At 42.6% G+C, this 25,661-nt stretch overlaps 1 protein-coding gene across 1 annotated transcript; it reads left to right on the top strand.

The window, feature by feature from the left end:
* The first annotated feature begins 11,523 nt into the window (after positions 1–11,523).
* On the top strand, positions 11,524–19,530 carry LOC131247039 (uncharacterized). The gene is made up of 2 exons (XM_058247482.1): positions 11,524–11,749; positions 19,286–19,530. Exons 1-2 carry the CDS (start codon positions 11,524–11,526, stop codon positions 19,528–19,530), a joined length of 471 nt encoding a protein of 156 aa, XP_058103465.1.
* Positions 19,531–25,661: the final 6,131 nt, after the last annotated feature.

Below are 25,661 nucleotides of genomic sequence, written 5' to 3'. Positions count from 1 at the left end.
AGATGTATGGCTTCTAACGATTGGTCAGACAACATTTTCATGGATGGTGCTTCAGGGAAATTTTTTTTTAACAATAGCGGCTTTCGAAGCGGCACAGTGAGAGAATCGACAAGTCATGCAAGGGTTGCAGGCTTCCATCAATTGCATGAGGGAGTCTTTGGGCAGCTTTATATTTGCGGTCATGATCCACTCCTAGTATGCACTGAAATTCGTAATTGACAATAACGACAGTGAACCAAATGAGCACACCTGAGGAGGAGGGATCTAACGACGAAGAGATCGACGATATGATCTTCTAATATCCCGAAAAAGGTGGCGATCAGGTAGATCGGGCAAATCGAGATTTCAGGATGAAAGTCAATCTTCCTAATTTTAATAGACAACTTCATATTGAAATTTCTTCGATTAACTTTCTAAAGTTGAGCGATTCTTCGACTACATGAAAATCCCTAAAGCGAAGAAGATTAAGCTTGTGGCTTACAAGTTAAAGGGCGGAGCTTCAGCTTGGTGGGAGCAACTTCAGTTTGCACAGATGAGATAGATGAAAGCACTAATCTGTACATGGTAGGGGATGAAGCAATTACTGCGCACGTGGTTCCTACCTAGCTACTACGATCAAGTTTGTTCTAACAATATCAAAATTGTTGGCAGGGTAGTCGGTTGGTGAGAGATTAGTAGAAGAATTTTACCACTTGGCAGCTCAAAATGATTTGGTCGAAATTGAATTACAGCAAGTCACCCGATTCAAGGGTGAGTTACGTGTTACGATTCAGGATCGGTTTCAAATGCTGCACGTGTGGATGATGAATGAAGCAATTAAGTTGGTCACCCGGGTAGAAGCTTAGCTTGAGAATCCCAACACATGGACTTATCCTACCACTAAGGTCGCTACGGCAGGTCCATCCCAGGGAGCTTTATAGGCCAAAGGGAAAGAACAGGTATGGGGCGCACTTAACCTCCTACACCCGTAAACCAAGATTCAAAAAGTGGGCAAGTTAGACCCCAAAGGGGTGTGATTACTAATGTCGATCTGAGAAGGATCCCAAATACGTATGGTCGACTAAGGCCCAGCTATTGCTATTGTTGTGGCTAATCGGGTCAGTTATCAAATAGTTGCCCTAGCGACAAGTGGTTAACCTCGGCATCAATGATGGTAGTTCTAAAAACACTGATGAAGACCCGGATGTTGATAAATTGGAGCATGTTATAAAAGATGAAGCAGATGAGGCGGATTGGGTTTCGTAAGATCATGGTGAGTCACTTATTGTGATACGACTATTTTATGCACCAAGGAAGGGGGTACACCCACAATGACACGACATCTTCCAAATTAGGTGTATGGTGAATTGAAAGGTCTGTGATATGATTATTGACAGTAAAAGCAACGAGAACATTGTTTTTAATATCGTAATGGAGAAATTACAAGTGAAAACAGAGCATCATCCCTCCCTGTACATGATCGACTGGATTAAGAAGGTCAATTAGATGAAGATAACTCAACAATGCATGATATCTTTTTCAATTGGCAAACATTATAAACACCAAGTCATATGTGATGTGTTGACATAGAGGCCTATTACATTCTACTCAGTTGACCGTGGAAATTCAACCGTAACGTCAGTCATAAAGGATGAGATAATGTTTACATTTTCCTTAAGGACAACTGAAAAACCATATTAGCCCCTGTGGATCTAGAGGAGCCACTCGAAACTTCTAAAGTAGATGAGCGTTTTATCCTAACCATACAAGACTTTGTGCAGGAATCCAACGAGACGGGATAAACCTATATATTAATTATAAAGGGAAAAGAACTCGAGACCATCATCATTCCTTAGAAACTAAAACCATTGTTATGTAAATTTAAAGAAATTTGTCTCGACGACCTTCCCGATGGATTGTCCCCATGTGAAATGTTCAACACCATATCAACCTTATCCCAGGGTGTATCTTACCCAATCATCCTCATTATCGGATGAGTACAAAGGAGTCAGATATTTTACATGAAGAAGTGGATGAATTGATCCGTAAGGGTCTAATCCGAGAAAGTATGAGCCCATGTGTCATTCCAACCTTATTAACTCCCAAGAAATATTAGAATTGGTGCAAGTGTGTTGACAGTCGAGCGATTAACAAGATTACCATAAAATATAGGTTTCTCATAACATGACTGGATGATATGTTGGATACGTTGGAGGGTGTAAAATTATTTTCCAAATTGGATTTGAGGAGCAGCTACTATCAGATCCAAATATGGACGGGTGATGAGTGGAAGACAGCTTTTAAAACTAAGGTGAGGCTATATTAATGGTTGGTTATGCTCTTCGGTCTTTCAAACACGCCTAGTACATTCATGAGGTTAATGAACCAAGTTGTGAAAACATTCATTGGGCAGTTCTTGGTGGTCTACTTCAATGACATTTTGGTATACAGTCAGGATGAAGCAAGTCATATGAAACATTTCAGACAGATCCTTCAAGTGTTTATCAGGAATAAGTTATACGTTAATCTAAAAAATGCAGCTTTTTTAGCGAAATCCTTCTATTTTTGGGCTTTGTTATTACGTCCATGGTCATTTGGGTAGATGACGAAAAGTTGAGAGCCATCAAGTAATGGTTGATTCCGACAAAAATCCATGAAGTATAGAGTTTTCACAAGTTAGTGACATTTTATTATCGGTTCATGAAAACTTTTAGCACCATTGTGTCACAAATTACAAATTGTATAAAGAATGAACCATTTCAATGGACTAACGAAGCTGACAGTAATTTGCTGAAATCATACACAAATTGTCCACAGTGTGGTTCTCATACTTTCGAGATTTGACAAACTATTTGAGGTCGAATGTGATACTTTATATGTCAGAATTAGAGGACTTTTGTCACAAGAAGGCAGGCCGATAGCTTTCTACAGTGAAAAGCTTACTGATGCATGGAAAAAGTGGTTGGCATATGAGGTCGAATTGTACGTAGTGGTCTAGGCACTGAGACATTAGTGACATTACTTAATTCAGAGGGAATTCATTCTTTACACAGCCATCAAGCTTTCAAATTCATTAATAGCTAAGCTAATGTGAATTGTGTGCATGCTAAGTAGATTTCATTCTTGTATGAATTCACATTTGTATTAAACCATAAGTCTAGGCAACAGAACAAAGGGGCCGATGCACTTAGCCGGAGTGCGACTTTATTAGTCACCATGAGCAATGAGGTTGTCGCATTCGAAACCCTCAAAGACAGATATGTTAATAATGACAACTTCAAGGACATGTGGATTAGATGACAAAAGGGTTATCTTAGTGACCAGCATATGCAAGCCAATTTTCTCTTCAAAGGGAATCAACTAGGCATTCCCAAATGTTCTTTGAGGGAATAGATCATCCAAGAGTGATATGGAGGTGGCCTTGGTGGACACTTTTGGCGAGACAAGATGCAAGCTCTTGTTGAGGAATGCTATTACTGGTGGTAATTGGTACGTGACGTGGGGTAGAGCGGTACAATGTTGTCATGTTTGTCAAACCTCCAATGGCAGTATCAGAATACAGACCTCTACACCACGTTACATGTACCTAACAACCCTTAGAATGACTTATCTATAGAATTCATGCTCAATTTCCCACAAACACAGCACCTCATGGATTTGATATTCGTAGTATTAAATCATTTCTCAAAGCTTACACATTTTATCTCATGTAAGAAGATGAAAGAGGCGAGCTTATACTTCTAGAGGGGGGTGAATAGGACTATGCCAAATAAAAATTAAAGTACTAAAAGAATAAATAAATCAGAACTTAATCAGATATCATAATCGTAATAGTATTGAGAAATTGATACAAACCTTGTTCAAAGGACAACCTTTCACCAAAAACAAATGTTTATGGTAGGTCAACCTGATTTCTTAAACGCATTAAGGATCAAGATCGCAAACTAAAACATGAGCCAAATAATGAAAACTATCTATTACAAGCATTCACCACATGTACATAAAGATTTACAAACATTTACCACATGTACATCTCAAAAGTCATTCACCACATAAACACTAGGAATTATAGTGGTTCGGTGTGTACACCAACTGTTCTCAAACAGCCACACCTACTCCACTCCCAATAATCACAACCCACGTGATATTCGCATTCACTAATAATCAAGGTTTTCATAGGTTCACCTTAAAACCTATACAGTTGTGATTTTAGAAGGGCTATCACAATCAAAACCCCACACATTGAGATTCTCTGGCTATCTCAGTCAAACCAATGCATGAGATTTTCTTGGATATCTCAAATAAACCAAAACAGAAAAGTAGATACTTATCTTCTTCAGAAGACGCTAAATGATGTAGCTCCTAGAACCACTTCGGTTAATGATGAATGTTCAATGTTCAATGTCCAATAACCAAAATAAAGGGTTCTATGTTCTAGATAGATTTTAATTTAATTCAAACCGGGCTACTTGTTTGAATTTCTTAGATCTCAAAAGGAAGAACAAGAACTCCCTTTAAAACATATGATTCATAAAAAGAGATCTAGAAATTATAAAACAATAAGATATTAAAAAGAATTTAAAATACCGTTCTATAGCTTGAAGAAGATAGGGACTTTTCTCTCTTAAAATGAAGGCTCTTGGTGGCTTGAATGATATGTTTCAGAGTGAGAAAAGACCTTTATTTATAGGTTGAAAATTTGTTGCCTCGACTGGTCTAATGTCTCCTTTGACTGGTTTAAGAAACAACCAAATTTCAAATTTCAGGCGGGATCGGATCAAAATCGTCCTTCGACTGGTCGAATGGCTTGCTCGACTGGTCGAGTGGCCTGCTCAACTGGTCGAACAATGTCTTCAACTAGTCGAGGATGCCCAAAATACATTGTTGGACTTCGAGTCGAGCCACCTTCGACTGGTCGAGCCCATTTCTAGACTGGTCGAGGAACCAACAAATTTTATCCAATTTTCAGTTAAAAGCTTAGACTGGTCGAACTAAAGCCTAAACTAGTTGAATTAAGGTTTAGACTAGTCGAACTTAAGCCCAAATAAAGTATAGAAACTCAATTATGCTTGGTATTCGAAAGAACCTAAGCCTAAGGTCTTTCTAGGGTCACATATACCTGAAAACATTGAACATTGAAGTATATACCTTGTAGCTTGTACTTGTATCTTCAGTTGTGTTCATTCGATCTTCTATTTTAAGTTTTCTTGTAACTTGATCTTGAATTAGAAGAGAAGTAGAGCTAGAGAACTTTGGACTTAAAGTAACCATCTTCTTATTTTGAACTTGCACTTTCCAACTTCATATCTTGAACCTTGAAGGTGAATTTTCCATCTTCATATCTTAAACTTTGAAGGTAAACTTTCCGTCTTCATGTCTTGAACTTGAACGGAAGTTGTTTTGTCCATTAAACTTTAACAAAAATAAATGTGCTTTATACTTTACAACACTTATAGAAGACCATTGATGCAACACACGTAGAAAATCTATTTTTAGAAAGGTCATGCCAGTACACGGGGTATTTCCCAAGACCATTACTTCTGACCTTGATATGAGTTCATTAGCCACTTCTCGTGAACTTTATGGAATCGTTTCTATACACAACTTTAGTTTAGTAGTACCTATCACTCGCAGACCGATGGGCTGATTGAAGTTGTGAATTATAGGTTGAGAAACCTCCTCCGATATATTTCAAGTACCAAGCCGAAGTAGGATTTGTCTTGTCTCAAGTGGAGTTTACATTTAATAATATGGTGAATCGCTCGATAAGGAAGTCCATGTTTCATATTATTTATGGTTGATTGCCCCACCATATACTTGACTTGGTCCTTTTTCCTAAGTTCCCAGCTATGAGCATTACGGCAGAACATATGATAGACCGAATCGTGAGCATTCATGTGGATGTGTAAGCTAAGTTGCAAGCTACAAATGACAAGTACAAGGAGAAAGCCAACAGGCATCGGTGGTAAAAGGTGTTCGAGGTGGGCGATAATGTTATAGTTCATCTACACAAGGAGAGATTTTCGACCGGTACCTACAAGTTAAAGAACAAGAAGATTGGACTGGTACCGATCCTCCAAAAGATCAATGACAACGCTTATGTTGTTGATCTTTCGGATTACAAGGAGATCTCACGTATTTTCAACATTATAGACTCGAACAAGTATCATGAACCGAAGCTGGATGAGAACTCGAGGTCAAGTTCTTTTGAAGTTGAGGAGAATAAGTTAGAAAGGGTCGCAAACACTTTCATGGAAAAGATAAACCAGAGAAGGCCCCATCGGAGGCAGAAATAATTTAACCGTCAAAACCTTAAATCAACCATATCTCACTAATCAGGATGAGTTTTTCGACATGTTATATGTGATTTTGGGGTAGGAGAACCTACTTAAACCAACCAACCTTGCTATGTTTGGTTGCCTACATCAGATATGCGATATTTCATCAAATCAATGATCAAAAGTCCCATTTATTTTCATTTTTACTATAAATAGTAAGTTTTAGTTGGAGCATAAATTTTGATCCTTTGAGTTGTAGAAGTCGTGCTCAACATGAAAAGGTCTTAGAAAAGTTAGGAGAATAATGTGGTTGGGCCAAATTGGACACTTAGTACTATTTTTAGCTGAAAACCATGAAGTCTAGTAGGAACACAAGGTGTCTATAATTAGTAAGTTTACCATTTATAGTAAGTCACCTTTTTAAGGTGTTTGAGTTAGTCTTAAGTATAAAACTTCGTCCTAGGTTTGAACTCATTATTTAAAGGGTTGTAATTTCTTCTTCTTCTTTTTTTTTTTTAATCATCAATCAAATAATTTTAAATTTATTAGGAATTATTCCTATTTTTTTATCCCTCGTAGATTCGAGGAAGCTCTATGAGGAGTCCAAAGAAATCCGTGGATTTAGAGTAGCTATTTCCTAAGGAAGATGATATCAACCTCATTACATCCCTTCCTATGCCACAACATGCCGATAATGTCACATAGACCTGGATCAACGGAAAACACAAATGTCAAATTGATCCAAAACTTTTGTAGACCTAAGAAGTTTTTAATGGTGGATGTTCAATCACTGCTGTTTCCACTTGAGCTTCAGATCTACTTCATTTTTGGGTTCATGCCATTTTTGTGGTATGGAAAAACAGATGGACAGCATGCATATAAAATACATACATCATGTTGGGCTCTACAGCGCCCAACACATCACACACCTCCACATCCCTCGTGACTATAATTGATCAGGCATCTTTTTCATCCACAGTTTCAGTTTTGGAGGTTAATGTGCACAAGTAGGTTCCAAGTCCCTGTAGGATAGGCTTATTCTACAACAGCTGCATGCGGATGGGGCCACCCTGGCAGCGATCCAAATATGATGGGCCTCACCATGAATGTAGGACACGTGATAACGCAACTTTTCTATTCAAATGTTTTTTCATTTAAATCTTTATAAGAAGAGTTAACAAGGCAGTTAAGGAAAGAGGTCCTGCAGTATATGTTCATTTTGATTGATAAGATAAGAGAAAGGTAAAGGTAAAGCGAAAGATACTTTAGAATATCTGTTTCTTTAAATTAAAAAAAATAAAATAAAATAAAATTTCATTCAGCTCAAAATAAATGGAATACAATTTTAGTAGCTATAAGAATGGTAATGAAAAATGTTGAGACTAATGAATGATAAATCAAAGAAGGATAAAATTAAAAATATGCATTTGATGCAACTTCAGAATAACACCATAGGAAATAAGTGTAAACTTTCATTACGAAATTGAAAAGCATTGCGCTAGCTATGCATTGACTATAAAGATCAAATAAGTTAAATAAAATATGTGCCTGATTAAGAAGCCATTGTAGAATAGGTCATCAGATCAGGATCTTTTGAACCTTAAACCTTTAGAAAAGCCTATAGATGGGAGGAAGAGCTTCCAATGTGTGTAAGTTTGGAGACCCAACCTTATTTAAGTAATTGTAAGAGAGGAGTCCCTAACCCATTAAAATTACTTTTCCTCAAAGACTCCACACATTTTAGATTGTCCAGTCTACTAGAACACTGTGTGAATCATAGTCCAAGTGCACCACCCCTAAATGAATTTGAACTCGATTACAACTCTAATGAGCCCACCGGTATGCCCGATCACAATATCCAACCTTAGGTACATCTAGACGGTTGATTAATATTTAAGCCTGCTTTATAGAACTCTTATAAATAAATAAAGAAAAAAAGAAAAATAGAGTTAGATATTGTGGTCACGTAAAATGGAGGGTAAAAATTGCACTGGTAAAAAGTAAGTTGGTCCAAGTCAAGCTTTAAAGGTAAATGGAAGGGCTAAAACAAATGTGAGTAGAGGCAGTAAGGAAGATTTAAGGACTTATGGGTTAACTAACAAAATGGACAAACGAGATATGTATAATTAGTTTGGCGAGGGCCTAAATGATGGTCATTTAACTTTAACTTTGTTCCTACATGGGTCGTCTTCTTAATCATTGTTTTCTATGCAATTGGTCGAAGGTTTAGGATCTTCTTAAAGGTTGTTGAGGTACCGATATTCTTGTCCATGTCCTTCTATCAACGGTTTGGATCACACTAAAACATGATCCTAAATCCAACGACCACAGACCCTAACAATACCTCAAGTTGGCTCTAGGGAACCTAAATTATATTTAGGCTTTAGCTAATTTTACATGGAAGCATAACTCAGTATGTTTATGCAAACTCTGTGGGGCCCACTGTAATTTATGTATTTTTTCCACTTTGTCCATCTATTTTAGCAGATAATTTTAGTGTTGATCCTAAAAATAAAGCATATCTAGATCTCAAGTGTACCACACCACAAGAAAAAGTGTGATATAAACCCTTATTATTGAAAAATTATTAAGGCTAAGGAAGCTCTTTTTTTCTTTTTTCCTTTTTTTTGTAACACACGTACACACACCACCACACTCACGCCTTAGCGGAATTTCACCACCCATGGGTGCTCGAACCCTTGACCAGGTGTTGAAACTCCTAAGAGTCTACCACTGGAGCAAGAGCAAGGACTATGCATCAGGTATATGGAAGCTTTTGATGAAGCTGATATTTGTGTTTTACCTTCGTTCATCATCACTATGTGATATTGCGAAAAGGTTTATGATAAATAAATATCACTACGGGCCTTAGGAATGTTTCAACAATATAAATCATTATTCCTACTGTTTACCGTAGTGTAGTCCATTTGTAATTTGGATATGCTTCAATTTTGGGCTCAACGCATAAAATGAGCTGGAAAAACGGATGGACAGTGTGATAAACCACATACATTCACGGTGGGTCCAACAGAGCTTACTCAGTATAATATAAGTGTACTGCGTAGCTCAGTAGGCAATCTGATTTCATTCTACACGTGCTTATCCACATTGAAGCCCACATTCCAACAAGTGCCACATGTGCAAGATCCAACATGTCTGTCAGGAAATCCCTACCGTGTAGAAGCCCCTCCCAAAAATTCATACCGGTCAAATTATCAAGTGTGTGCACGTAGTTTGAATTGGCCAGTTGGCTAATATTTGGCCACGGTTGTTGATATTTTTGCATGATCACCTACATGACGGGGCACACCTGATAAGCGGCTTGGATCTTGCACATGTGGCACATGCAGACAAGAATGCCTGAGTGAGTGAATTAATTTGAAGGGAAAAAAAAACTAAATGAATGCTATATATATATATATATATATATATATATATAGATAGATAGATAGAGTACAACAATAGTTACACTACAACTTAACAAAAGACTTGGGAAATATGATAAGGAGGTTTCGTTTGTTCACCACGATGGACTAAGCATTATTTTATTGCGACCTACTTCTGTACATAAAGCGGTTCGATCGGTTGATTGAGTTTCCCTTCTGGTGGGCTTTAGCATGGATGCCCAACAGTAGAAAATTAATAGTCATTGGCCAATCATAGATCACTTACCCGTGCCCTACAAATGAAAGGTGAAAACAAAAACCATCAGTTATGAAATTTTTTTCGAGTAACGTTACTTTTGACACTCCTATTTGGGATTTTAAATACATTGGAACGGTTCAGATTCACTAGAACATTAAGAAATCAGAGGAGAATGAGGTGCGATGTACCATGGATAGTTCATCGAGATGGACAAGAGAGCCCTTAACAGAAATAAAGATGTTGGGGATTGCGGAGGAGGGTCAGCATGGAAAGTGGGAGAGAGAGACGAGATAGGGTGAGTCAGGACACATGCTCACATGGCATTGCACATGAAAGAGCTCTTCCTCAAGACAAGGCCTGTCAGTTCATGCACATATCCTCTTTGGGTTCCATCACAAACACTGTTAGCCATTCACTAGTTTTGAGGAACATGGCCCACGCCATCATGAGTCCTATTTATTGGACATGGCCCACATCATCATCGGTCCTGATTATAGGATGGTGACAAATATCATAAGTGCACAAGATCTAGACCACTAATCTGGTGTGCTCCACTATGTATGAACCAAAGCCCGAAAATCAGGCCTGATGAATGATCCTAACCGAAAAGATCTTATGATAACTGTTAGATTGTTTAGGAAACAGCTATTATTCCATGTACCTATGATACAGCTTAGACTCTACGCAATCGTTTCTCATTAGACTAAGAAATATAGGACCCTGGAGCGGAGGATTTGTACATTATACAAGGGTTAATTTTCAGTTCTTACAACTGGACCCCTGGTTGAGGAATGCATATCATTCGTTTTTTGGCTCGCACAATGGACAGTGATGCTGGTAAGCTCTTCGTGGTTGGAAGATCCTAGCCAACCATTCTTTCTTTGGATTGAATGTTGAACTATTCATCCGTAGACCACAACTTGAAGGGTCAGAAATATCCAACTGAGGAGACTTTTTTTGGGTGGATGCACCCACAGCGATATGCAATAGACCAATGGTCCGGATCACTGAACGATGGCCCCATTAGTTAGAATTCAAAACTGGAAAGCAGGAATCTGGCACAAAGCCTCGGGTGAAGGCTTCTATAATTCAGCTTGACCAATAGATGTCATGCAACTTTGCTAATCCTACACGCGTGTACAGGTCAACTAATTCAGACACGCCTGTCATAGAGAGGATATGTAAGATATCCAAGCCATCCATCAGAAGGCTACCACTAAGTAGATTCCCTATGCCGAGAATCAGATCGTTCAAATACTCAGGTGGGCCACAATTAACAGAACAAATGTACGGTTAAAGAAATATCGTCCAAAAATTTCTAACCCATCAATTTGTTTCTAACATCATGATCCATCTAATAAATGGACCACATTTATCTTTGTACAGTAACATCTACAGGGCGAGGTCCAACTGATGGATGGCTTGGATATTTCACATGTGTGTGGGCTTATCAAAGCTCAATGTCATATATTAAGTAGACAAAGCAACCCAATGGCAAATTACTAATAATTTAAATCCCCAGGGGCACTTTCCTGAATATAACACCTATAAATACATGGTCATGTGTATATCCTTCCCTGCACAGCTTGTATAGGTGTTTGTTGTAGGCACATAGAGAGAAATGGTGGCAAGGGTGGTGGAATCAAGCACTGGAAGTCATGGGCTGATGAACATGAAGCATCAACAACAACAACAACAACAACAACAGCATGAGGTGAAGGGCAAGAGGGAGAATAAGCAAGATGGGGTAGTGTTGCATTGCAATAAGGGGAAGAGTAGCAAATTCAAGAGGAGTAGTATCAATGGGGAGGAAGATGCAACTTCCTCGGCCATACTATTCTTGGCTTGTATTGTATGTGCTCCTCCTTACTCTTCCTCAACATAGTTTCTTCTCTCTTTTTCTTCCTTGACAACTTGTAGTTGCACTTATCTTTTGTACTTTGTATTATCCCAACCTTAAGATGAAAGGAATTGCAGTACTCTCTCTCTCTCTCTCTCTCTCTCTCTCTCTCTCTCTCTCTCTCTCTCTGTGTGTGTGTGTGTGTGTGTGTGTGTGTGTGTGTGTCTGTGGCGTGTGTGCTAATTAAGTTGCATTTCCTCTCTCTCTGGTGTGTGCTAAGTATTTCGTCTCTCTCTGTTGTGTGCTAAGTATTTCCTCCCTCTCTCTCTCTCTCTCTCTCTCTCTGTTGTGTGTGCTAAGCTGTATTTTACCCACGTGATGCCCACATGCATGGAGGAAAACTTTGTTGCACTGGAAGACTGTGGTGCTTCATGATACACAGGTATCTATAAATTGCACACTTGGAATGCAAGTAACTCGAATTAAGCCGTAGAAATTTCGGGCTGCAATTTAAATATGGATCATAAACGAATGCCCACACGATTGGTCGACTTCTAGTGGACGGTTGAGATGAAAAGTAGCCAAACAGTTCTATATCAATAGACACGTCTCCACGGCGCATGGTATTAGATGTGATCAGGTGGGATCGAATTGCATTTGGTCCGTGACAGTTCTACCCAATGTTTGGGAAGAATGGAAAAGCTTGGAATTAGATTATATGGAATTGCATTGGGTCCCATGCCAATTCCACTCAATGTTAGCAAGTTGTGTAGGTCCCACCATGATGTGTGGGCTATATCCACACTGTCCACCCCTTTTTCGAGATCATTTTAGAGCATGGGCCAAAAAATTAGGTAGATCTAAAGCTCAAATGGACCCCACCATAGAAAGTAGCGAGGATTGAATACCTACCGTTGAAAACTTCTTTGGGGCCACATAAGTTTTGGATCTGCCTCATTTTTAGGCACATGTCATAAATGAGGTTACAAAACAGATGAACAGTTTGGATATAACATGTGTTATTTTCAGTAGTTTCAAATAATGGTGGGTATATCCATTCAATGTACCACTGTATTACAAACATAGTAGGGAATTAAGCTGACCAATCTGATTTTGGGATCATATAACCATGGCTAGGATTCGATTCCAACCATACCAACGGCTTGGTTCACTGAACCATGGGCCCTACTTCTATATAGACTTTACAAAGACTCAACCGTGCACTAAATAATACCACTTATCTCTAATTTCTTATAAATTGGTGTATTGGCCTCTTCACTCGTTTGGATGGTAATAAACGGTGATTGAGAGTGGGCCCCACTTCTGCACACGGTTTGCAGGCGATATTCTCTCTAAAAGTAGACATGTTAAATCAAACAGTGGAAAAGAGAGAATTTTTCTTACTCCGGCAGACTCTGAGGGTTGATTTACAGGCACTAAGAAATTGTACAGGTGGGGCCCAGGTAACACAATCTGAAACGTACAAATGACGTGCCAGTTTGGATGTAGCTGATTGGTTTACATTTAATGGATGGTCTAAATGAAAATAGTCACATCGATCATCGGCTATGATTGTTCAATTGGTCCGACTTTTGGATCATGGCCTATCTACGGTGGACCCTGCAATTTGTATGATTTAGATTGAGTTGATGTATGCTGTATCAACCATCAGACACTTCAAAGTATCACATAAATCCAGATGATTCCAGGATTCTTGACGGAAACGTCTACCCATCTTTGGATTCTTGACTCAAACAGAAGTATAATGTAAGACCCATCTTTAGTTAATATAATCCATTGATCATTTATCTGGTGGGAAATTTTTGGGGTAAATTGACCGTACTGTCCTCAAAGTTTGAGTCAATTACTTAGAAAGCTACGCCATTCCATATATCTTAAGAGTGACCTTTGAAAACTTTTTGAAGACTGTTTCAGACGAAAATGCCTCTGTCCTTGGTCTAGGAGTCGTATGGTTCTTGAGTGAATTAAAAGTCACCCGCTGCTTTAACACCCGAGAAAGAGATGGATCGGCTACTCCCCCTGTTGCTAGCCAATGGCTGGTTCTCGGTGGTCGCTGGGACCCACTACCATGTATGTGTTTCATCCATGCCGTCCATATATTTTTCCAGATCATTTTATGATATGAGACCAAAAACGAGGTATATCCCAACCACAAGTGAAGCACATTACAGGAAACAATGTTGAATGAGCGTCGTAGACCATTAAAATGATCCCTCTCATTTTTGGGATCAAACACTAAAATGATCTGTCAAAACAGATGAACGATAGTGCCTTCCCCTGTAAAAACAGATGAACAGAATGAATAAAACACATACGTCATGGTTGGGTCCATGGCTGGTGACAGCGGGAGTAGTCAATCCGTTCTCCCCCGGCGAATACCGAAGAATATGTGCTTGGAAGGGCCGAATGTCGCCTTTCACATGCACCTTTTACAAACCTTCTTTTTCTTCTTTCGTTTTCATAGAAAACTGAAAATCCAAGGACCAACTACCAGAGAGGGACGTTGTTCGTCCTCGTTTGAAATTCTTTTCCACTACGAGGTCCGTATTTTATTTTTTTTGTAGGCATTTTGATAAGGTAAAGGAAGATCAAAGTCAAGAAGATTCTTGTCACGTGAAGGGTGCCTACTGTGGGCCACACCTCGATCAAACCTCTACCATTGATAGTAGAAAATCACGACTTTATGTTTTCAAACCTTCCACCCTCCAAGGAATCAAACCTCGACCACCGACAGTGACAACCACGACCCTTCATGTATTCAAAACCACGACCTAGACAAAGGAACATGGGTCCATGCACATTAGTTCTTGGTTGTCATGTTATAAGGATCGTGCTTTTTGCATGTCGTTTGCTGGAGTCAGCGGTCTACCGGTTGAATCCATTGACCGCGACCTTCGGGTAGTGTTTGCGGTCGTCCTTGAGTTCGGTCATGTTGACCTGACTCGGATCAACCCGAAACTTATGTCATCTTGTCCGCATCATCCCCGTAGTTCCGATGCCGTGTCCCGTGCGTCCATTTGAGTTGTAGATCATAAGATGTAGGTGCGCATCATTTTGAGCCTTTGATCATGTTGGTGGGACCCACCTAGTAGGGTGTACACGTTTTCCCATAGGGCTCACCCTAATGCACCTTCTCCCATAAAGGCTACCCTAGCTAGCTACCTAGCCTACCTAGAGCCTAGCAACTCATGATGAGTTTTCTCCCCCAAAACCCATCATTGCTTCTCTAAACAAGAAAATCCATCATTACTTTTTTCTTCCCAAAGCCTTACATGCTATCATAACCCATTTACAACTACCTCTCCCTCTCTCCTTTCTCTTTCATTTCCTATTCTCTCCTTCCTTGCTAAACTTGGACATCCAGCCCATCTCCCTCCATTTTCAGCCCCTTTTCTCCCTTATTTCCCTTCCATCTCACCATTACAAACCCATCTAGGCCATTGATTCATGATCCTTAGAGCATAGAGATCATGTTGATGTAGATTTGGAGATTTGATCCTTACAGGTGGGTACATGTATTTTCTATTTTCGATTTCTTTATATTTTGGATGTTCTCCATCTTTTCTTTTCATGATTGGAGTATGTGGGGCCCATCAAGAGATGGTAGTGGCCCCAAGACTCCATGGATATGGCTTGTAGCCTATCCTACATTGCATGCATGTGCATGTAAGGGACCATTCTCCATGGATCCCTTCAGGCTCTTTTCTTTTGTTGATCAGGGATTCTTAGGTCATCTATACACTTGATCATTGATGGAGATTGGATCTCCACCATAGATCCCAAGTAAGAATCTTATGATCCATGTATATCTTGTGTATCTTGTATAATGGAATGTATATGCATGTGTGATGAAGGGAAGGGCCTCAATGTACCGGGGACCCTTATCTTGTGGCCGGATCTTTATTTTTCCCTTGTAGATAACCTCTGATCATGTGTGTGTGGCGTACCTTGTGGACCAACAAAATTCAGACCATCCATGGAGGTTGGACATTCATGATAGTCCACCTTGGACATGTGGCCCTAAAAATCCACCTAAATGGGGTACATGTAAGGGGTTTTTGTTATTGGCGAAGGTCTGGATGTGTGTGGGGCCCACTCGGGTGATCCATACCATGATTTTCTGGGATTAAATCCTATTTTAATTAATGTTTATATTTAATTCTTTTCAGTTTTATGTTGCTGTCTAGAACTGTCTGGATAAATTTTTTTGATCAAATTGAGGCCAGATTTTGGGGCTTTTGGTGGGGAGTTTTGTACCAAGTAATATATGACTTTTGAAGGTGTGTGTCCAACCTATAAGCATGCCTAATTTCAGCCTCTCTAAAAGAGTGGGCCAATGTGGGTATACTTCTGGATTTTCATGTAGTAAATTTCAGCAACATTGTCTCACATAAAACCATAATTTAAAAATATTTTCTCTGATGGTGGGCCATCTCTATGGACTTTCCCTTATTGTATACATGATGGGGGACCTTTGCCCTAAATTTTCAGATTTTTAAAGGCCCTGGACCACTCCATTGGAGTGCCCAAAGTTAGTACAACAACATACATTGTTGGAATTTTCTGCTACCTTTCTGTCCTCTTGAGTTGTAGCTGATGTTGGGCCCCAGCCCAGCTGGACTTGTGTATGTTTACTAGGGCCCACCTCTAATGTATCTGAGGTCCATGTGGACCATGTATGTGGGGCTAACCAACTGGACCAGTGTCCCTTACTGGACGTCCAGCATGGTGGACTGTCCATGGGTTGGCCCACCATGATGTATGTTTTGTGTCCACGCCGTTCCCCGCTCTGTGGTGGCCCACGTGGAGTGTGGGACCACCCCAAGTGGACGTCCCATGTGGGGCCACCTCATGGATGTGTGGAGCCCACTTTGATGTGTGTATGGGCCAGGACGTCCAGGCCTTGGGACACCCAGGCCATGGCTGCTCCTGGGCCCGCAGCCCAGCAACAGGCCCACCTGTTTCGTGTGTACCACCCTCTTTCTCCATCTGTGGGGCCCCCCCTGTAAATATTGCTGGCCCTTATGGAAATATTTTCCACATGTTTTAATAAGTATATGGGCTTCAACAGGCCCAAATTGTTGATGGACTGAAAATTCAGTAAGGGCCCAAATGAATATTGTTTTGGACTCAATTGTATGAGATGTGGGGCCCATCTTATTGAGAAAGTTGGGGTGTATGATGCACACCCATTTTAGCAATATTTTGGGCTTGATTAGTGCCCTTTTTGGGGCTTGATTAGTACATATTTGGCTACCCCTTTTTATGGTCCTTGTGGACCCAAGTATGACCAGATATTCGAGACTTCCTAGTTGGCCCAAAGTAGGTTGGAACGTCCCACCTTGGCCCAGCCATATGTTGGGCTGATTTCCACCATTTAGATGGACTTGTGGGCTAGATAAAGGTGGTTTTGGGCCCTTGGTTGCCCACTTAAATATGCTAGTTTTTGGGCTGATGTAAAGGGGCCCATTCCACCCAACTTAGACTTATTTTTGGGCCATGTATTTGTGCCCATGGGCTGCCCCTTAATTTCACCTAAAGGTATGGGTCTTGTGGCCAATGGGACTTGGGCTTTGGGCCTTGTTCCCCTCCTTGGGCCATGATTGTTAGAGGTAGTATTGGGCCTACTTCCTCATGCCTTTTGTGGGACCTATGTGCACATGGTTTGGACATGGGCCTTGGGCCTTATATTTATGTGGTTTGTGGATTAGATGTCTTGGGGCAATGGTGGTTGAAAGTCCCCATTTGGACCCCTCTAGGTCCATTAGTTGCTAAGTATGGTTGAATGCCCACTTTAGTCCCTTGCTAGGCCCGTTTCCATATTATCTAGGCCCTAACTTTGTATGCTTAGTCTCGTGAGCTACCCCAGGTAAATGGGCCCCCAATAGAGGTTGTATTCCTCATAAGGAATTGGTTCAGTACCTAGACACTTCATGGTTAGGTAGAGAGTATATCTTCTCATTCACCTCATTGGCACCCTTATTCATCTTCATAGCCCACTCTCATATGCATCATATGCATGCTTAGTTGAGGTATGATTGGCCATGGTTGTGCCATTGTGTAGGATATGTTGGTATCTCCGCAAGGGATGGAGTTTACCCTCTTGAGCCCGGTGGATGCTTGGGATTGATGCATGGTTGATTGTGTGATTCATGCATCCGACATTACATGGCATATGGATATTTACCCTTACTTCATCAGGGCTGTAGCCGCCATAGAGATATTGTAGATGGTTGTGCATGGACACAGGATATGATTCTTGAGCATTTGGGGTGCATAGGATATCCCTGAGTGAAAGCCCCTAAACTTCCACAGTACCAAGGAGACGCCTCAACGCCGAGATCGAGTGAAAAACATGAGTGCACGAGGGCCTTATATTATTAGGCCGCGACTCCCATTATTGCGAGGTCTGTTGGGATGGGGTTTGGCCTTACTCGCCTAAGTGAGGGGGCATAGCTAGGCTAAGTTTGACCAGCTCGTGAAATGGGTCCGCTACCATCGAGCCTCGCTGGTGATTGGCTGTCCACGGGCGGGTAGTGAGGTCTCCTACGCTCGTTTGACTGTGCGGGTCTTGCAGAGTGACAATCATCCAGCAGTGTACTTAACCCCAGTGGATTCCTTATGATAGAATTGTACTTGATACGTGGATTAGATATGAGAACTAGCATTATTTCGCATTACATTTGCATCAACTGTATAAGCCTTATATTGCATCGCCTTAGTATGGCATCCAGTACTCATGTATTGCATTGTATAGCCTTAGTGCAACTTACTGCATTCATAGCTTAGCCTCGATATGGCTAGTGGCGTTGGTATTATTCATTGGCTCTTTCTGCATTCTCCTTATTCTTCTGAACACCATTATCACACACACTACCCTCTAAGTTTTCTATAAGCTTATGCACGATTGATGCATGGCAGAGATCCTAGGTCAGCATAGTAGCGGAGGAGCTGTGGATTAGATCAGTGCGAGCTGAGGACCTGTTGCGGACATTTTCTTCGCTTCTTTCTATATTATGTATTTCCTTTTGAGCCTTGTACCTGTAAAGTTTAAATTCATAGTGGATTTTGTAGTGTGTTGCTTGGTTTATTTATGAGATTTACTTGTTATGATCTTGGGTAAGCTCAGTTGGATTGAAATTATGATATGAAAATTCTCCTTGTATGATCTCAGGATCAGAATCTATGTTAGGAGCCGAGAATGGGGTGTCATGGAGGCTGTTGCGGTCGGAACCGGCTATCGGATTCCTTGAGAGTCTGGTCACTGAGTCTAGGGCGTGACAGGAGTTGGTATCAGAGCATAACAAGTAATTTTGGAATAACTTGGGATAACATTGCATATCTGCTATGAGCTTAGGCCAAGTAGTGTCTCAAGAGCATTCCTTTCGTTTGAGTCTACAATATTCTGACCTTACGCGTCGTCGTCCTTGTTCTTCTATAGACGATGCCGCCTAAGGGGGCGCTCGTGGTCATGGTGCCCGTGGCTGTGGTGCCCCTGGCCGTGGTTCTCATCCTACCCCAGCGACCCGTTCTACTCGAGCGCATCCAGCTCCCGCTATTGAGGACCCAGCTCTTGAGGTCTTGATTCTGCCCCTTGTGGTGCCTATTTCCCCGCCCGAGCCTGCTGTTCCAGTTTCTGAGGCTCCAGCTCTTTCTGCCGCACCCGTGCCTCCACCTGAGGCGAGTGCCGCTCTTGCTCATCCTACGGTTTTGGTTGGGGTTGAGCATTTTCAACAGATGATGCAGGCCGTCACTGCTATCCTTTAGTCCCGTCAACTTGCCACTGAGATTCCTATGCAGTCTGACTTGCCGCGTGTGAGCGCGATATTTCGTGAGTTCCGGTAGCATGATCCCCCGAGGTTCAGGGGTGAGCATGACCCTTCTTCCGCCGAGTTGTGGCATACCGAGATTGAGAGGATTTTCGACACTATGCAATGTCTGGCTGATCAGAGAGTTTCCTTAGCTACCTTCCTTCTGCAGGGCAAGGCCCGGTATTGGTGGTCATCAATGTCGAGGATGGCTGGGCCTCAATTTGTTTGGACTTGGGAGGAATTCGTGGTCCGCTTCGACTAGAAGTTCTTCCCCAAGCACGTTCAGGAGTAGAGGGCTATGGAGTTAGAGACTCTAGTTTAGGGAGATATGTCGGTGTCTCAGTATGAGGCCCATTTCTTAGCTCTTTCCAGATTTGTTCCTTATCTCGCCAATGACAAGAAGAGGAAAGCTCGCCGTTTCTAGAACGGCTTGCGTCCCGCTCTCCGCAGTCGAGTAGTGGGTCATTGCTTGGAGACGTTCGATCAGGTCGTCTATTGAGTGTTGGTGTATGAGGAGGACTGGGATATGACCCAGAGGACCTAAGATCAGAGTTCTGGTAGAGGCCGAAAGAGGAGGGCACCAGCTGGCAGTTCCTAACAGCACCGTCAGCAGAGGCAGAGAGGCAGATTTGAGTTCAGGCAGTCCGCAGCGTAGTCGGCAGCATCATCATAAGTGTAGCCAGCTGCTCCTTCCTCCGTTCCATTTACTGGTGTATGTTATGGTTGTGGGCAGACCGGGCACCGGAGACGTGATTGCTCTCTTCCCTTGCAGCAGCAGAGGCCACTGCAATTGCCTCCTCCCCATCCTCCTCAGCAGCAACAGCATCAGCAGCGAGCGCAGCATCAGGCTCCCACTCCTAAGCCTCCTCCTTAGCAGCAGAGGTAGCTAGGCAGGCCTCCACAGCGGCCACATCAGTAGTAGAGACAGTAGCAGCCAAGTGGACATGCACCCCCTAGTCCCTGGGTCGAGTATATATCGATACACACCAGGTGCAGAGTCAGGACCCCCAGTCTTTAGGCTTGCTTCCTTTACCAACTCAGGGCAAATTCTATCCCGCACAGTAGGTGCAGGGCCAGGACCCGCAGTCTTCTTCTGGTGGAGTCGTCAAGGGTATTCTCCTTGTTTCTACTTGTATTGCTCATGTTATGTTTGATTCTGGCACTTCCCATTCCTTTATGGACGAGGAGTTTTGCCGATCGACCGTATTTCATTGGAGTCTGTGTCTGAGGCTTTGGTTGTTTCGACTCCCATGGGGAAGTCTGCCGTTTTGTACTGCCGTTGCCCTTCTTGCCCGGTGTTGGTTGGCAAGATGTTCCTGCCCATCGATTTATTCGTGTTACCGATGGCGGAGTTCGATGCTATCCTAGGTATGGACTGGCTTGCTAAGTATCAGGCCATCTTGGATTGTGCAGTGAGGATAGTCACTTTTCATATTCCCGGCTTGCTACTGTTCCAGTTCGTTGCCGAGCCCAGAGGAGATCCGTTATCTAGTTTATTGGCTTGTGCTGTTGAGGAGTCCGTGGCAGTGTGTATTGAGCAATTGCTAGTAGTTTGCAAGTACCCGGATGTGTTCCTAGAGATCCCGGGTTTGCCGCCGCGTCGGTAGGTTGAGTTTCAGATTGATTTGGTGCCCGGTATCGCGCCTATCTTGAAGGCCCCTTACCGGATGACACCGATGGAGTTGAGGGAACTGCAGGAGCAATTGGATGAGATCTGGGAGTTGGGTTTTATTCGTCCCAGCAGTTCATCTTGGGGAGCCCCAGTATGGTTCGTAAAGAAGAAGGATGGCTCGTTGAGGCTTTGTGCGGATTACCGCGAGCTCAATAGGGTCACTATCAAGAACCGATACCCGCTTCCTAGGATAGGTGATTTATTTGACCAGCTATAGGGTGCACAGTTCTTTTCCAAGATAGACTTGCAGTCTGGTTACCATCAGATTCAGGTCCGAGAGGAGGACATTCCGAAGATACCTTTTTGGACGCGTTGTGGTCACTTTGAGTTCCTGGTCATGTCGTTCGGACTGACCGATGTGCCCGCCGTGTTTATGCAGCTGATGAACGAGGTCTTCTGGCCCTTCCTTGATCAGTTTTTGGTAGTGTTTATTGACGATATTCTGGTGTATTCGAGGACCAGGAAGGACCATGTGATGTATTTGTAGATTGTGCTTGAGACCCTCTGTGCCCACCAGCTATATGCGAAGCTGGAGAAGTGCGAGTTTTAGCAGGAGGAGGCGAAGTTCCTCAGTCACGTGGTGACGAGGGAGGGTGTCACTGTGGACCCCTCAAAGGTTAATGTAGTGCGTCAGTAGGGCCAGCCCACAAACGCGTCCGAGATCCTCAGCTTCCTTAGTCTAGCAGGATACTATCGACGATTTATCGAGGGTTTCTCCTGTATTGCAGCACCACTGACCCAGTTGATGCGGAAGGGCACTGAGTTTGTCTGGAGTGACACCTGCGAAGAGGCATTTATGGAGTTAAAAGACCGCCTCACGTCCGCTCCTGTTCTCACTCTTCCTGATGGGAGTGATGGTTTTGTTGTGTTTACCGATGCCTCTAGAGTTGGCTTGGGTGCTGTGCTGATACAACAAGGGAAGCCTGTGGCGTATGTCTCACGCTAGTTTAAGGTTCACGAGCTGAACTACCCCACCCATGATCTGAAGCTAGCAGCAGTTGTCTTCGCACTGAAGGTGTGGAGGCACTATCTTTATGGGGTTAGGTTCGAGCTCTCCTCGAACCATAAGAGCTTGAAGTATTTGTTTTCGTAGTTCGACTTGAAAATGTGACAAAGGCGATGGATGGAGAGTTGAAAGATTATGACTTCGACCTTCAGTATCACTCGGGTAAGGTAAACATGGTGGCGGACGCGCTCAGCCGTCATCCACGAGGCCTGGTGGCGCAGATAATGGTTTGACAGTGGCGGATGCTCGAGGATGTTTCAAAGTTTGACTTTCAGTTCGGTCTGTAGTCTTCTATGGTTCAGCTTTCGAGCTTGTCAATTCAACCCTCTTTGGTTGCTAGGGTGATCGAGGCTCAGTAGACGGACGAGTCACTTCAAGAATACCGAGCAGAGGCAGCATCCGTGGAGTAGTCAGATTGGCAGATTGGTTCCGACGGTGGATTATGCTTTAGAGGCCGATTGTGTGTCCCGAACGTACCAGAGTTGCATCATGATCTAATGACCGAGGCACACCGATCGAGACTTACGATCCACCCAGGTTACATGAAGATGTACAGAGATATGAGGAGATAGTACTTTTGGTCAGGGATGAAATGCCAAATTGATATCTTCTTGGCCGAGTGTGACACTTGCCAGCGTGTCAAGGCCCATCACCAGAGACCCCCTGGTCCCTTGCAGCCGTTGAGCGTTCCAGTTTAGAAGTGGGAGCATGTGTCGACAGATTTCATCGCAAGTTTGCCGAGGACTCAGCGCGGTCACGATACCATCTGGGTTGTCGTTGAACGTCTGACGAAGTCGGCTCATTTCATTCCGATGCGTGCTTCCTGGACTATGAACTGGCTTACGAAGGTATTCATCGAGGAGGTAGTGAGACTGCATAGCATTCCGGTTTCGATCGTATCTGACCGAGACCCTAGATTTACGTCTCAGTTTTGGAGGAGTTTCCAGCAGGAGATGGGGTCTACTTTACATCTCAGCACCGCTTATCATTCGCAGACAGATGGGTAGACTGAAAGGGTCAACTAGATTCTTGAGGATATGCTCAAAGCCTGTGTGATTGACTTTATAGGCAGTTGGGATGAGCATTTGTGCCTTGCCGAGTTTACGTATAATAATAGTTATCAGGCGACTATCGGTATAGTTCCTTTTGAGGCACTCTATGGTAGACCATGCAGAACTCCTATCTGTTGGACCGAGGTTAGAGAGCATCATCTCCTATGTCCCGAGCTTGTGCAACATACATCAAAAGTTGTGGATATTATCAGGCAGAGGATGTGCACAGCTTAGAGCCGGTAGAAGAGTTTTGCTGATCATCGGCGTCGACCCATCGAGTTTGCAGTTAGGGATATGGTATATCTCAAGGTCTTGCCTATGAAGGGCATGGTTCATTTTGGAGCAAAGGCAAGCTTGCCCCAAGATTCATTACACTTTTTGAGATCATCGAGCGCGTGGGCGTTGTGGCCTACAGGCTTGCCTTACCTTCAGAGTTGTCCACGATCCATGATGTGTTCCATGTTTCTATGTTGAGGAAGTGTGGGTCAGACATTATTCCAGTGATTGATTGACAACCCCTTCAGGTCTGTGAGGATGCTTCTTATATTGAGCAGCCGATTCGTATTCTTGATTGTAAGGAGCAAGTTCTCAGGACCAAGGTCATTCCCCTGGTGAAAGTCAGTGGAGTCACCATTCGGAGGCTGAGGCATCTTGGGAACGCGAGGCCAAGATTAAAGAGCGTTATCCCCATTTGTTTGATGCTTGATTGACTATATGATTATATGCATTGCCTTCTCTATTGATGATTGTTATATATGATGATGGTGTTTTTACATTTTCATTTTTGCCTTGGATTTGGTAAATTTTGAGGACAAAATTTCTTTGTTGGTGGGGAGAGCTATAAGACCCTAACCCAAGTGTGCACGCCATTTCTTTAGGTCAAGCGGTCCTACCGGTTGAATCCCGGTGACCCGCGACCTTCGGGTAGTGTTTACGGTCATCCTGGAGTTCGGTCACGTTGACCCGACTCGGATCAACCCGAAACCTATGCCATCTTGTCCGCATCGTCGATGCTGTTCTAATGCCGCATCCCGTGCGTCCATCCGAGTTGTATATCATAAGTATAAGCGCACATCATTTTGAGCCTTTGATCATGTTAGTGGGACACCTAGTAGGGTTTACACATTTTCCCATAGGGCCCACCTTAATGCACCTTCTCCCATAAAGGCTACCCTAGCTAGCTACCTAGCCTAGCTAGAGCCTAGCAACTCATGATGAGTTTTCTTCCCCAAACCCATCATTGCTTCTCTAAATAAGAAAATCCATCATTACTTTTTTCTTCCTAAAGCCTTACATGCTATCATAGCCCCTTTACAACTACCTCTCTCTCTCCTTTCTCTTTCATTTCCTCTTCTCTCCTTCCTTGCTAGACTTGGACGTCCAGCCCATCTCCCTCCATTTCTAGTCCCTTTTCTCCCTTATTTCCCATCCATCTCACCATTACAAACCCATCTTGGCCATTGATTCATGATCCTTGGAGCATGGAGATCATGTTGATGTAGATTTGGAGATTTGATCCTTAGAGGTGGGTGTATGTATTTTCTGTTTTAGATTTCTTTGTATTTTGGATGTTCTCCATCTTTTCTTTTCATGATTGGAGTATGTGGGGCCCATCAAGAGATGGTGGTGGCCCCAAGACTCCATGGATATGGCTTGTAACCTATCCTACATTGCATACATGTGCATGCAAGGGACCACTCTCCATGGATCCCTTCATACTCTTTTCTTCCTTTGATTAGGGATTCTTGGGTCATCTATACCCTTGATCCTTGATGGAGATTGGATCTCCACCACAGATCCCAAGTAGGAATCTTATGATCCATGTATATCTTGTGTATCTTGTATAATGGAATGTATATGCATGTGTGATGAAGGGAAGGGCCTCAATGTGGCGGAGACCCTTCTCTTGTGGTTGGATCTTTGTTTTTTCCTTGTAGATAACCTCTGATCATGTCTGTGTGGCCCACCTTGTGGACTAACAAAATCCAGACCGTCCATGGAGGTTGGACGTTCATGACAGTCCACCTTGGACATGTGGCCCCAAAAATCCAACTAAATGGGGCACATGTAAAGGGTTTTTGTTATTGGGGAAGGTCTGGATGTTTGTGGGGCCCACTAGGGTGGTCCATCCCATGATTTTCTGGTATTAAATTCCATTTTAAATAATGTTTATATTAAATTCTTTTTAGTTATATGTTGCTGTCCAGAACTGTCTGGACAGATTTTTTTGGTCAACTTGAGGCCAGATTTTGGGGCTTTTGGTCGGGGGTTTTATACCAAGTAATATATGAATTTTTAAGGTGTGTGTCCCACCTATAAGCATGCCAAATTTCAGCCTCAACTGATCTACTTTGGGT

This window comes from Magnolia sinica, chromosome 5, assembly GCF_029962835.1.
Source record: "Magnolia sinica isolate HGM2019 chromosome 5, MsV1, whole genome shotgun sequence".
NCBI lineage: Eukaryota > Viridiplantae > Streptophyta > Magnoliopsida > Magnoliales > Magnoliaceae > Magnolia > Magnolia sinica.
Note: the sequence above shows the minus strand (reverse complement) of the source record. Positions and strands in the feature narration are given on the sequence as shown.